Source organism: Parasteatoda tepidariorum, chromosome 3 (assembly GCF_043381705.1).
Source record: "Parasteatoda tepidariorum isolate YZ-2023 chromosome 3, CAS_Ptep_4.0, whole genome shotgun sequence".
NCBI classification, from domain to species: Eukaryota; Metazoa; Arthropoda; class Arachnida; order Araneae; family Theridiidae; genus Parasteatoda; species Parasteatoda tepidariorum.
The window spans coordinates 29,639,922-29,654,540 of record NC_092206.1 but is presented as its reverse complement, the minus strand read 5'-3'; the positions used below and the strand labels follow the sequence as shown (position 1 = coordinate 29,654,540).

The 14,619-nt window shown below is 28.8% G+C and overlaps 1 protein-coding gene across 3 annotated transcripts in view; it reads right to left on the bottom strand.

The window, feature by feature from the left end:
- The window catches only part of LOC107456072 (folliculin-interacting protein 2), an 82,288-nt gene that overhangs the window by 2,404 nt on the left and 65,265 nt on the right, over positions 1 to 14,619 (bottom strand). For all 3 annotated transcript variants that reach the window (XM_071178442.1, XM_043051026.2, XM_016073837.4), the window contains exons 6-17: positions 14,451 to 14,522; positions 13,473 to 13,654; positions 12,102 to 12,187; positions 10,595 to 10,715; positions 10,074 to 10,243; positions 9,871 to 9,991; positions 8,797 to 8,849; positions 8,018 to 8,203; positions 5,164 to 5,994; positions 3,438 to 3,603; positions 2,538 to 2,599; positions 2,265 to 2,409 (exon numbers count right to left, since the gene is read on the bottom strand). In XM_071178442.1, the coding sequence (XP_071034543.1) occupies positions 2,265 to 2,409; positions 2,538 to 2,599; positions 3,438 to 3,603; positions 5,164 to 5,994; positions 8,018 to 8,203; positions 8,797 to 8,849; positions 9,871 to 9,991; positions 10,074 to 10,243; positions 10,595 to 10,715; positions 12,102 to 12,187; positions 13,473 to 13,654; positions 14,451 to 14,522 (2,195 nt within the window). The remainder of the gene's footprint in view (positions 1 to 2,264; positions 2,410 to 2,537; positions 2,600 to 3,437; positions 3,604 to 5,163; positions 5,995 to 8,017; positions 8,204 to 8,796; positions 8,850 to 9,870; positions 9,992 to 10,073; positions 10,244 to 10,594; positions 10,716 to 12,101; positions 12,188 to 13,472; positions 13,655 to 14,450; positions 14,523 to 14,619) is intronic.

Genomic DNA, 14,619 nt, shown 5'->3' with positions numbered 1-14,619 from the left:
AGAATTATGGAAAATATAATCACATAACCAATGAAGATTTGAAAACAGTCATACATTTTTTATTGTTAGTAATGCAATACATATAAATGCACTCTACTGAAAAACATATACATTCAGGTATAATGTATTACATTATTTAATCAATGAGCTAAAATTAAACATCTGCAGGCACTAAATTGGAGTGAATAAGCAATAGGCAGAAGAATTGGAGGTGGATTTTCTACACCCAACTTAAATTGAAAAGAGTACTTACACACACTCCAAATAAAAAATAAAATTTAAAAAAAAAAAGAACAGTGCTACATACTATGTTTAATGGAAAAACTAAAGGGGGAAAAAAAGGTCAGGATAGCATGGTCTGTAGGGCGCTGGGCCCATGTTCGAGAGTTCGAACTCCACCGGCCGAAGACTCCCCGTGTAGTTGGTGACTGGTGCATGTTAAAATTAAGTCGAATCGCAAAGATCGCACCCACGATCCCTTCTAAGTGGTCACCCATTCGCTCACTGACCACTGCCAATGTTGCTCGACTTCAATGATTTTCTGGGAACTGTGTCTTACGATCAGTTCATTATAAACCCATAAAATTACAGATCACGGTACTTATTTTTAATATTTAATCTTTTCTATCAAATAGGACATTTATTTTCATAAAATCTCTCGTGAACCTAAATACCTAACGCAAAGTAGGATTATCGAGTACAATTATTTTCTTCTCTGCAGGAATCTTCCAACACAAGAAAGTAAAACATTAATTGGTTTCATTTTATATCATTTTTACGCATAAATAAAAAAATTAAGAATGATCTTAAAACTCTATTACACCTTTAATTTATGACCAAAAGCATCAAACTATTGAACTAAGAAAAGAAACTATTTTGTGTCAGTTTTAATTACCAAGGAATTGTAAACAGGGCTAATACTCACAGATAAGTTATAACTTTTGAAATGGAATGTGATTCTTAAATTTAACAAAACTTAGAATGTTTTTCCATAAATTTACAAAAAAAAAATTTTGTGTTTATTTCAGGTATTGAGGATTCCAATAAAATTTATAGTTAGATTACATTCATGAGTAAATAGTATTGTACCCCTTCCTTGTAACTGTATGTAAATTTAACATCTGTTATAGGTAGAATGAATTTGAATTTGTAAAAACCATTTAGTTCACATAATTCTTTTAATTTCCTTTTTTTTTCTTCAAGAGGCGTAATTAAAAGCTAAGGAATTTAACCTAAATTATAAGAACCATACATTGTGTTCAAAATATAACCATTATTTCTATAAATAGCAGTTTATTTACTTACATAGCAACAATGTTAACCCAGGAAGGAATAGTTTGCACAATTAAAAAAAAAAAAAAACCTAATTTAAAATTCAAAGATTTAATTAAAGAATATAATTATGAATCAAAAATTTTAAAGATTAATCATTATAAATTGCTAAGATGATTTGTTGTTCTGTAACAAATTCTTATTAAAATCAGGATTTAAAAAAAAAAAAAAACGCTTCACGAATATCATATTTAAGTAACATATTATGAAATAAAAGCCTTTTGTGGGGTGTGTTGTTATCGACCATGTCAACCTTCATCTATGAAAAGGTACCCCAACATAGAATCGAGTTAAAATGTCGTATATACTGGTGAATTGCAGTTGTAATTTTGTAGTGGTAGAAATGCTACAGTACTCCCACCACCAGAATTATAGCTGTGATAGAATTCGATGCACGGATACAACTAGTTGATTTATTGCTGTTTTGTGAGCAGCCAGGAGAGCTGTACTAAGATCACCGTACTTTCTGAGTGCTGAATGTGAGAGGCGTATTAACTTCACGGTCGCAGCCGTTTCTGTGTTGCCATTAGCAGTCGAGTGTATGCAAGCCGACGTTGGGCATGATCGAGACGAGACTGAGTAGCAACAGTGCGAGGAGGTGCATAATGGCGCAGTCACAAGTAACAAGTCAACTGTTCAATGTGGACCATCCGTCGAAGTAGGCGTTACTGTCAAGATAGGCGTGTTCATATCGAAGTAGGCGTTACTGCCAAGGTAGGCGTGTTCACATCACGTCCGAGTCACCAATGTGGGGAGTGTAGTTATCGATCATGTCAATCTTCATCTATGAAAAGGTACCCCGACATAGAATCGAGTTAACATGTCGTATATACTGGTGAATTACAGTTGTAATTTTGTAGTGGTAGAAACGCTACACTTTTTACAAAACTGATTGTCATAATATACAGAATTTAAGTAATAGAAATACATACCGATTCAGCTGGTATCTTAAGCTCACACATGTTCAAGATAGCATCACATATCTCACTCACAAGCGATGACATAATAACTGTTGATTCATTATACTCTAATTTACCTCCTCCCATAGCAGCGTTACTTGACAATAGGTTTACTTTCCTGAATGAAATAGTAAGAAAACCAGTTAACTTTAAAAGTAATAAATTCCCAATATGGAATTGATATTAGAATTGATATACATGATATTTTTTTACTATTAACAGTAAAATAAGTTCTCAGTTATTTACCATTTATCTGTATCAGCAATTATACACACAGATTCAGAAACTGGCTCCCCAAAAATATCAACCTAAAAAGAATAAAAACATTACATATCACTCTAATATTTCAATACATTCTAAAATGTTATTTTTTTTTAGCTATACAGCAGAGCGCCAATTATCCACACGCCGATTTACCAGATTGTCTAATTATCAGAATCGTTCAAGGACCAAGTGTTTTTCCCCACCTTCTCCAAAATAATCCTTTTTTACGAAAATATTTCTATATTTTCAGGATATCTTAAAAAAGAGAATAATGGTATCATTTGTCCATTGGTGACCTTGAAAGGAACCTCTCATTCATTCTTTCACATCAATGTGGGGGGCAACTGACAAGTAGTTTCTAGTAAAAGAACAGATTTCTTCTTTTTCGAAAAATTAAAAAGAGAAAGTAAAACCTTGTTTTGAAATGTTGCCTCTCAGTCTTAAAATATTTTTGTCAGTCAATTTTGTAAAAAAAAAATTTTTTAAAAACTTAAATTCTTTTAAAGATGCCATTTTTAGTATGCTATAACAGGCACTACTATAATTCCCAATAACAAGCCTGTAAAAAGTGTGAAGAGAAGTTACTTAACAACACTATCAAAGTTATATTTTAAAGTTGTTCAATTACATGGATTTTTCATTATCCAGATTGGCTTTGGTACCAATTAGTTTGGATAATCGGTGCTCTACCTACCGTATAAATTTCAAACTACTAATAGTTTTAAATGCAAAATTTATATACAATAACAGTAGAGGTCGAGCATTCTATTAAAAATAAGATATGTTGTATTTAAAATTTTTACAATTTGTTTATTCAAATTTTCGGAGCAATACATAAGAAAGGACCAATTTTGTAAAATGTAAAAAAGCTTAATTATTTACATGGCTGAATCGTCTTAGATCTTCTTTGACTTCTTCTTCCTTCAATTGCCCATTCAGGCCTTGCAGACAAAAGTCTGCTAAGTAATGATCAGACACTCCTGCCATCAGAGACCATCCAAAGCTCTTGTATGGTGATGAATCGACAATCTCCCCCAAGTGTTTCAACCTGGAAAAAATTTCAAATTTGTTGAATAATGACATAATTGAATTTGACAAGACAAGCATTAAAAAGAGACTAAAAATGTGTAAAACGTAACTTAATCAAACTAACATTTTTTTTAATAAAATATTTTAAACATTAGTACTGTAACAGCACAATGACTAAAGCACGGAGCTGCATTATAGCGGGCAGAGGCTCGATCCTTGACGCCTGCGAGAAGTTAGCCTAGCTTCAGATTGTAGGGTATCAACTTGCCTGGGAAGTACATGCAGCTGATGCACAATTTTGACCACATTTTCACCATCACAATACTCAGTATAATTAACTCCCAGGACTCCTTGGTCATAACAGGCTATAGCTGGTATGATATACTTTTATATTACTTTATTCGAAACATCAAATCAATACATAAATAGATAATAATATAAAAAAATTCATGCAAATTGATACATAATTGCTATTTAATTATATGTTAGAAGTCACATGAATTTATTAAAGAAAAAATTATAGTTTTCAGCAACAGAAGAAATATTTTCCACTTTTAATTTTTCTATATTAATTAACTTTGAGAGATTTTATCTTCAAGGAATTTTCAAATAAGACTCAGGAAATTTTAATGTACTGCAAGGATTATTTCTGCTTTTACATTACTAAAAAGGAAACGCTTTTTTTCATTAATATAATTAAAATTTACCAAAAAAAAAAAAATTTAAGTCCTTCAATTGTAATAAATCTATCTATTATTTTAAAATTAGAATTTTATGGAGGAAAAAATAACAAAAAAGCATAAACTTTAATAGAAAATAATAGGAGAAAAACTTTTTTTTATCATTAAAAATACTTATAAACTTCAATTTTTAACTTTATATCTAAAATAGTTAACAAAAAACTAAGAAATTTGTTAATGGAGGGATGATATTAAACGTTTATTTATTTTTGTTATGTTGTCTTTTGCATCATGAAATTGCCCAAAAGGTTAGTAAAAAGCATTTCTGTAAGAATTCGTAGAGAGCCGAGTCAGGAGGGTCAAAGAGGTTAAGGCTCCACAATTTCGTGACCAACGGCATGATTGTCACTGATCTGAAGCTGGGTGGTTTTCAAGCCCCCACTAGGGGTCGTACCCCAGTTCTTTGTAATGACAGTTCAGTGCCTTAACCACTAAGTTGTCGTGGTTTGCCCAAAAGGTTAGTATTTAACCTTAAACTACTTGCAATGCATTGTTTAAACTATGAATAATATTTACACAACCAATTCTTAAGTGTTATTTTTTATGGTTTTGATGACAACGGTTTTATTCATGGTTAAAAACCATCACATAATGGCACATATCAAAAACTTGCTCACCTTAACAATAGTAAAGAATTCATCAATTCAAGCTTTTGACTTAAAAATTACTTACACAACCACAGTAATGAGTGAATTTGTATAAAACCAAATTTAAGGTTTAGTAGGAACAATTAGCTTAGCAAAAGTATAACACTAAATTAACAAAATTATAGTAAAACATAAAACAAAATATAAAATTCTGTTAACCTTAGTCTGGAAAGATATTATTTGTTTACTTACCCAGGCATTGGTTTTTCTTGACAACCTTCGGGACGCCAATTATCTAACCTTCTCAGCATTTCTGACAAATGTGCAGGTTCTCTGCTAGGACTGTGTGGCTCTTCCATGCTGTGATAACCTTCTTCAATAGATTCACACTCTCGAACTTTTGAAGAATCTCCCAGAATAAAACACTGAGTCTGTTCGCATTCATTTTGATTACCATAGCATGGACAGTCTTTACAACAGCAACAAGACCTGGCTTTGGTTGAAGACTGACACAGATCTGCAGAAGCCTTTGTCAAACAGTTTTTCACAGCTCCATCAACGCACGTTACATTTACTAAAGGATTGTTCTCCTTCCCTTCTCTAATACTAGACAAGACAGCACCCAGAGTACTGCCAACACTATCTTGGCAACAGTTTGGGTGCTGTTCTTGAAGTGCTAGTCTTTTGGAACACGTTGCTAAACTCTCCACTTTCTCTTCCAAGCTCATGTAACCAAGGCTGTCGAATTCAGAACGTTTTGAGTTTGTGTGAAATGTTTCAGAATTGGTAGGAACTAAAAGGGTGGCTTCGGGCCTAATACTAGAACAATCTAATGAATGTTCTGAAGTCCGTTCTTCGGTCGGTGTGATTGTTAATTCACATGTGTCCTTCGAGGAATTAGAGGCACATTCAACTAGGGGATCATAAAATGCGGCAGTAGAATGAGGTATACAAGAATTTTGCGGAAGACACTTCTTGCAGGTATGAGATTGGAAACTATGAAGATCAACAGGTGTGTTGGAGTTGCTTTCATTAGTCCTTTTCACTACATTAATAGGAGAACGTTCCAACTCTTCCAAACACCTGTACAAAAAAAAAAAAAAAAATATATTTAAAATGAAATAAAGTATTTAAGGAACTGTGAAATCTGTATAGCTAGTTTAAAACTGTTCTAACATATTATTGCGTTGTTTTCAATCTAATTCACTTTCTCTTTTACAATTTCTTTAACACAACTCCTCAACTAAATTATTTCCAGAACACCATATTCCATCTAAAAATTATTATCTACAATCCAATACAAAAATACACTTTAACTTACAAACTTAATTTACTTCGCAAATATTGTGCAACTTTAAAAATTATTAGAAATTGTATAATAACATGTCCGCATTCTTTTGACTTTTTTAAATGTTAAATAGTTTTACTGTAATTAGTTTTTTTTTAACAATTTTAGTTTAAAATAAATACTTAGATACTTTAAACAAGGCTCCGACTCTACCTTTCAAACAAAAATAAAAATTTATAAGGACATTATAACAAAATATAATGAAAACATTACTTCCAACTTTAATGCAAGAAATTTACAGGAATTGAAATGATTTTACAGTTTAATTAAACTAAGTTAAAAAAAATCAATACTTAAGTCTACTTTTTTTTAAATTAAAAAAAAAAGCTATACAAAAAGTTATGCTATGAAAAAATTTCAATGTCCAAACCCAGTCCAAATTTTAAGATGTCTACCTTGTTCTCCATTCCTAGCTAATTTTCAGTCCTACAAATTTAGTTTAAAAAAAGAAAATAAGCATTTCTTAAAATCTGTGGGAACCCTGTTAAATTTATTTAAATAGTTTACAGTAAAATTTTAATCCAATGGAACATCTCATATCCAGAATCGTCAGGATTTCGGCAAATCCGGAAAATAGATTTTTCCAAATAATAGGTCATAATAGTCATAATAGATAAACAAACATCAAAACTTCTTTATTCAATAAAAAATGACAAATGGACGATAATTATTAACATCAATTTCAATTAACAATGCTATTTTTGAAGCTTTTGTTACAGATTTCCACATGGTTTTTAAAATCTCAATATTTTAATATGCCATTATAACATACCGCGAATTTCGAATCATGCATTTCAGTTAATTATAATTTCCCAATCCACTCAATTAGCGATTATTCCAGAGTGGATGCGCGTGGTTTTGTCAATTGTTTTTTCAGTAGTTATTAGAACCGATTTTCACTTGGCTTTCAAAATCTCAATGTTTTAAAACAATTTTATTTTGTTCGGCAAACTTGGAACCGCATCACCCGCAATTCCATGTGGATTTACGATAGCATTTTTGTCAGTTATTGATGTGGATTTTTTTAGCTTTTTGATGCTACATTCTTATGCACGGGAAATTTTGAATTGTGCATCTGGAGAATTACTTTTTGACACATTCGACTTGTGTCGATTTTATTGTCCAGTGTCGATTGCATTTTCACCAGTTTTGGATTTCCACAAAGTTTAAAAAAAATTTGATTTCATTTTTACTATAATATAATTAAGCAAATTCCGAAATGAGCTTTGAAACTATCACTTTATAACCCGCTTAAATCGTGTAAATTTAATCTCAAATCCAAAATTTTTTTCAAAATATAAACTTTTTGCGTACTCTGAAATTGAGAGCATCATTCTTCACAGTAATAATAGTATTATGCAAGAATTTTTTCACACAGTAGTGAAATTCTTTTTTTTTTCCGTATTTTAGTGGGAATCAGATTTAAATCGGAAATCAGCTAAAACCCATAAAGAAGTGGAAAAGCAGAGGATTCTCATTCCTGCATACTTTTTTTAATAGGTCAAAAAAAAAAGTTTTTTTTGAAAAGGGAAGTTTTGTTTAATTTGAGTGTTACAAAAATGTATGGAAAAAGAGACCCTTTCGTAAACAGGGGTCCGGATATGTGACTTTATACTGTAAAATATTAAATACTAGTTAGGCTAAATTAAAAATAATCACATTAATTAGTTCACTACTTGTTAAGCAGTTTACATGTTGCATAATATTTAACAGAGTTAAATTATAAATGGATATTAAAATAATTACAGAACTACTCACTTAGCACCAAGAGTTTCTCTATCTTCTGTCAAATCATCTGATTTGTCATATTCTTGCTGACATATATCACTACACCTGATGAAGTAACTAAGAATTCTAAGAAACCTAAGAATGACTTCCTTTTTTTGACCTTTCACAATGGTTTTCGTCAGCTTGGGAGGAATGCCTAACCCACCATAGAGATCACTAGAAAAAAAAAGCAATTAAAGGCACTGTAAAGGCAGTTTATTCATTAATATTAGATCAGTACAAAAGAAAAAAATGAAACTTATTAATCTAATTAACTAAGTTTAAAAAAAAAAATTGTGTTCTGAAAATGCTAGGAATCATTGACTTGATGAAAAAGGATTTAATATTTTCTATTTGGCTTCTTTCTAATATTTTTTAAAACTGAATAAAGTAAAAATGTAGCTAAGCATTCACACATTCTTTTAAAACACTCAAGCTTCAAGATTATTTTTGACAAAATAAAAGTGCAATCCATGTATGTTTTGCAGAAAGATAGAACACAAAATAAAAGTGCAATCCATGTAAGTTTTGCAGAAAGATAGAATAACTATGGCAAATGAACATTTATAGTCTCAAAAAAATATAGGGGAGGGGGCAATTTAAACAAATTGCAATTATAGAAGTTTTAAAAAACATAAAAAACTTCATTTCAAAAAGTTTTTGGATTTATTATTAAACAGAAAAAATTTAAAAATATATGCACGTTTTACAAATAAAACTTATTTTAGAACACTCTCATACACAAATGGTAGAAAAAAGCGTATATTTACCTTAACTGCATCCAAAGAGGATTATAAGGCCTAGACTTTGCAATTAAATCAACCTAAAAGAAATATCCACTCAGAATCACTTCCACAAAATAATTTTAAAATATTAAGCAATATTTATTACACATATAATTTCAAATTTTCAATTATCTAGACCTCAATATTAGTTTTAATATTTAAAGTCAAATACTTAGAAATAACTCATAATATTTAGAAAATCTTAAAACAATGTCTACTACAACTGAGAGGTAAAAATATTTAACAAATTGTTGGCAATAGTAATAAATATCTATTATGTTATATTTACATTAAAACTAGTTATGAATTAAAATAAATAATTTTTTCATTTAAAGAATATTTTTTACAATATATTTACATTAATAAAAAAATATAATTGTTTTAATAGACAGGCCCTTCAACAATAACCATATATATTTAAGGAAATGAAAACAATTTTTATCTAGATAAAGATTGAATACAACAGTTAGGTGATTGCTTAAAGGCAATTTTTGGAGTCTCAGTTTTACACATACCATGCACAATGAAAAATTGTAATTAAAATTACTTTGGCCAATTGATATTTTATTCTTTCTTTCTATATCAAAATATGTTGGCAGATTTAATCAACATGGATGATCTAAATGTATTCTCAAAGAAATATCTAAATAGTACAGTACTGTTCATAAATAGTGCAAAAAAAAAAAAAAAAAAAAAAAGAGAGAACATTTTTATCCCTTCCCCTGTAGTAGTTGGGAGGAAAAGTGAAAACCTGTTTCAAAAACTTTTCCTGTGCCCCTAAATGTTGCTTTTTTTGTTTATATACAGGGACTGCACCAAGCCTTGTGGGGACCAGTTTACAATATGTTTATCGAAGCTAGCCTTCTTCCCCTATATGTATCCTTCGGTTTAAAGCATGGTTAAAATAAAAATCAGCAATATTTGGAAAATTTATTTCATAGAATAATGCTTTTTTTTTTTTTTTTTTAATAATTTGAGCGGAAATTAGTTGGCATTTAGAATAAATCTCATACAAAATACTTCTTACATATTTTCAAATACAATTTAACAATTACTTACCCAGCAAGGAATATGTTTATGACTGGACTGGACAGGCTGGATTTTAGAATCTGTTGGAATAACAGAAGGTACCCAAGCAAGATGATGAGTGAGGACAGCAGTTAACAAAGTACTTACAAAACTAAAATTAAATAAAATATTGTGAACATATTTATATTAAATCATTTTAGACTTCTAAATACTCAGAGCTATTGTGAACTTACAAGTTAGTTTCTTTTTTGTCATATGACTTGAGTAAATCAGCAAACTTAGCCAGAAACGTGTAACTCAAATGGCGATGATTGGGTGAGGATATAATGGTCAACCATTCTGGGTTTACTAACCTGGGGGCTGCATACAAATCACAGAGGGATTTCTGAAATCTTTTTGAGCCCTAAAAATGAAATATTTACTTTAATTTCTAATAATTAATTACATAAATAAGACAAACACCAAGAGACTTTATTAACAAAACTTTTAAACACACACTAAACTTAAAATTAACTTCTTAAACAAAATAAAATATTTGAAAAAACAGGAGATTTAAGTTATGAATAAAGCAAAATATATAACCCATATAATACATAAGGCACAAAAATGGTAATTTAAAAAAAGTGTACACAATTTAAAGTATATATGCATTAACAAGTGTATGGTACAAAACAAATTAATAATAATCCATAACATTATTAACACTCAGATGTAGGATAGATTATTTGACAAAAGTTAAAAAAATATCACTTACTTCAAACATTAAGTTTAAAAAACTCTTTCGATTCAAATAAGCTCTAATAACTGTATCTTTCAAACTCATCAAATGTCCTTCAATTAATGATATATGAGTGAAAATGAAGTTATTTAGTTGTCTAAAATCAAAAGAAAATTCCTTACATTTTATTATATATTAATGCACAAAAAAGTACCAAATTAAAAATTACACTAACTTTTTAGTATATTAGATATGATAAAAATAAAATAGTTAAAAAATATTTAATTAATGAGAGATTAATAGGAATGAGAGAATCACAAACTACTAAAGGCTGCTGTATTATTAAATTCTATACAAAAATGCTTTGTAATGCTACAAAGAACAAGTTTTAGTCTATAAATTATAATATAAGAAAGCATTAAAAATCATTCAATTGTGGCATAAAATCACTTTAATACATTATAGACAGTAAATGATTAAACAATCATTCATTTAAGGGAGCTGAAGATTATTTATTTTATTTTTGTCAGTACCATTTAATCCTCGTAATTGCAACTCTAGTTAGTTATTAACTCTTAAGATTTAGAAAATTTTTGGCTTAAAATGTCTCAAACATGTGAGTGACTAACACTTGAATTTTTTGTTGTTGTTATTTTTTAATTAGAGCTTCAGTAATTTTATTAAATTCTGTTTTTTTTAAACAAATTCTATTAAAAAGTCTTGACCAAAATCACAATATTAAACCAAAAGAGTTTTGTGAGTATCCCCACATATCAATGGAGAGACATTTCAGAGGAAATATAGTATGAGCTAGATATAAGGCACTTTAATACAGACATAATAAATATATTCCTTGAATGAAAATTTGAATCATAGCTAAGATCTTCAAACTACTAGACATTAATATTCTAAAAAACATTTTTATTTAATATTAATGCAGTATGAATCACATTTTCTGAATAAATGTGTTATATTAAGCTTGTCTCTTTAAGTCTCAAAACAAAACTGATTTAAACAATGCGAAAAAAAGATAAGTATAAGGTTTTAGTATATGATGATGTAGAAATGGTATTTAGAAATATTTATAATTTTTTTTATTTAAAATAGAAACCTTTTTAATTACCACTTGCGTATTAATATAATACTTGAAAGATGTCAAAACAAAATTTTAAAACAAGTTTTAACATTTAACTGCATGAATCTGATACAAAAGGACTATTTTTAAATTTAACAAATTTACTTATATCTAAATAAATAAAGCGAGGTTTATGTGCAATTAGGCAAAGTTATGATCATAATATTTGTTTATGTAATAAAATTACCTTCCATAAACAGTACAAAAAAGGGGAAAAAATTACAGAATGGAAAAATTTTTAAATCAAATCTAAAATTTAATCATTAAATATTTCTGGATCAAGAGAGCTAACTTTACTTTAGAAATCACAAATAAAACACATTTAGGGAACTTAAATAAATTTCTATCCCAGACCTAGAAAAAGGAGAAAATACTAATTTTATTAAATTAAAAATATTCATTTCTTACTTGTCATCAGGCTTGCTCTCATCACTCAAGTTAATGACAACTGATAATCCAAGCTTAACTCTCTTGTTAACTGTAGTCCTTGAACACTTAAAATAAAAAATATTGAAAGATATTAACTTGCACTGTCAAATCTCAAAGTTTATTGACAATTTTATAGTTTCTAAATATGTGATCTTAATGCAGCAAAAAATATACAGTGATTGTGAATTAATTATAATAAGTGTTAGCAATCAAACCTAAAGGTTATTTTTAAACCCTTTTCAGTTACCTCTTTACCTTAATTTAACATTCAGATAAGTGTTTTGACTAAAATATTGCATGTTAAACATAAAAATATTACAATACATTTAACTGTTAGTGATTCAATATAAGCAGCTGCAGTGATGTAGAAAAGTGGATTAATACACTCTGCATTGGTCATTTTATAAACTTAGGATTTATTTATTAATTTCATTTCATTTTAAATGAAAGATTCTATCCTTGTATATTATAGTCGTAAATCAAATTTCATTTAGAAACATACTAGTCAATTTGAATATTATTTGTAGTTATTTTTAGTTTTATTTTACTAAGTTGAATATTATATTTTAATACAGTAGGGAACCGATTATCCGGAACGATCGGGACCATCGCTATTCCGGATAACTGATTTTTCCGGTTTTCTGAATCGCTACAAAAAGCCGTTTTTTTATTGTTAAACCCAACTAAAAAAAAAATAAAAAATATTTGGAAATAATCTTAAAAAAAGAAAAAACGATGAAGTAATACACTAATGATTATTTCCAAAATGATGGTAAGGTAAACATCTTTCAAAAAAGAAAGAAAAATCCTAAAATCTCATGAGGGAAATTTTTTTTTTTTTTTTTTAAAATCTGGTGGGAAAATTTATCGAATTTCGTTACGGTTTTTTGGTTTTCTGATTTCCGGATAACGGGTTCTGTACTGTATCTTTTAGTAGATTAATCAAACAATATTTGAGAGGTTAAAACCAGATTTTAAAAAGCAAAGTTATGAACCTTTTTTGTTATTGATTGTGATTCTTACAGGTAAAAAAAAGTTTCCTAACATATGTAATGCTAAAAAAGCAATAAATAAATAAATAGTGGGAGATACTTAATGAACAGTGTATTTTTTTCTTTTTAGTGTTATTCTTGATTTTTAATAACAGCTTTTTAAAATTAAAGTATGAATCCTTGTTTTCTTTTATTTTAAACTTTAGAATAAAATCAACAATTACTATCTTAAGTTTTTACTTATAAAAAGGCAGAGCTGAGTTTGGTACAGTATTTAAGAGTTAATTCTGCTTTAGCTGAACCAGTTATTAAATTACTTAAGATTGAACTCAAAGCTTTGTCAAAGAGGATAACTTACTTCATTTGGAGAGATTTCTTCTGATTTGGGCAATCCAAGTTCGATGCTGGTAGCCTTGTTTCTCAATATCCGCCTTTGCAAACTGTTATAACTGCTGGAACGTGGAAGACAACTAACAGGTGTTTCAGGTGAAAGATGAGTGGTAGGAAGACTGCTATGACCATCATGAGATTGTAGAGAGTCTAGTAGGTGGGGAAAAAATAATCAAAGAAAAAGAAATGTTTGTTAACTATTAGAAGTAAAAAGCAGAAAACGAACAAAACGAAAAGGGTATAAAAACAATACTAGGGTAATCCAGAAATATGGAACCCACATTTACCTTAATATTTATCCACCCCTCCTCTAATGAGGTTTGTAATACATGATAAATTAACACAAAATATACTTTTTACTGACTTTAAAATCTATCATCAAATGAACTTCACAGCATAGAATCAACTTATATTTAGAATGAATACACATTTATTCAGTTTGAGATTAATATTTTGCAGAAAATTTTTTTTACATTTTATTCCACTTGCTTTTTTTAAAGTTTTTAACATCAGCAACATAGTTTTATTTGCACTCCCGTCCTTCGCAACCTTCTAAAATTTTGATTGATTATTACTTAAAATATTTTACAGGCAACAGACAAATAAATATTGTCCCACAAGAATAATTTATAATGATTTATAAAATAAAAAACAACACACTCATAAAAATCTTCTGTTAAATATTCTTATGTTAAAGAAGATAATATGAAAAAGAAGATACTCTACAATAACAACGGAATTCAAGTTGAATGCAATATTTCATGTTTACGATTAAAATGAAATAGAATTTGCAACTATGTATAAACAGAAAGAAACCAAAAAAAACTGCTTAAGTATTATCAATTCTAGTTCAGAAAAAATATATTTAAGATAAGTTTAAAATCCAAATATTATGTTCCAAAAATTTTAAAGACATAAGGAAAATATAAATAAAAAAAATATTTACCAGAATCACTGTCTCTTGATTCTACATGTTGACAAGATAAACGACTAGGTACATTGACTGGCACACTATGAGCTAAATAAAAATCAGAGGGAAAAATTATTAAAATCCAGCTTTAAATTAAATTACCATCATTAAAATAATTTTTGGTTAATGTTATAAATTTATAACC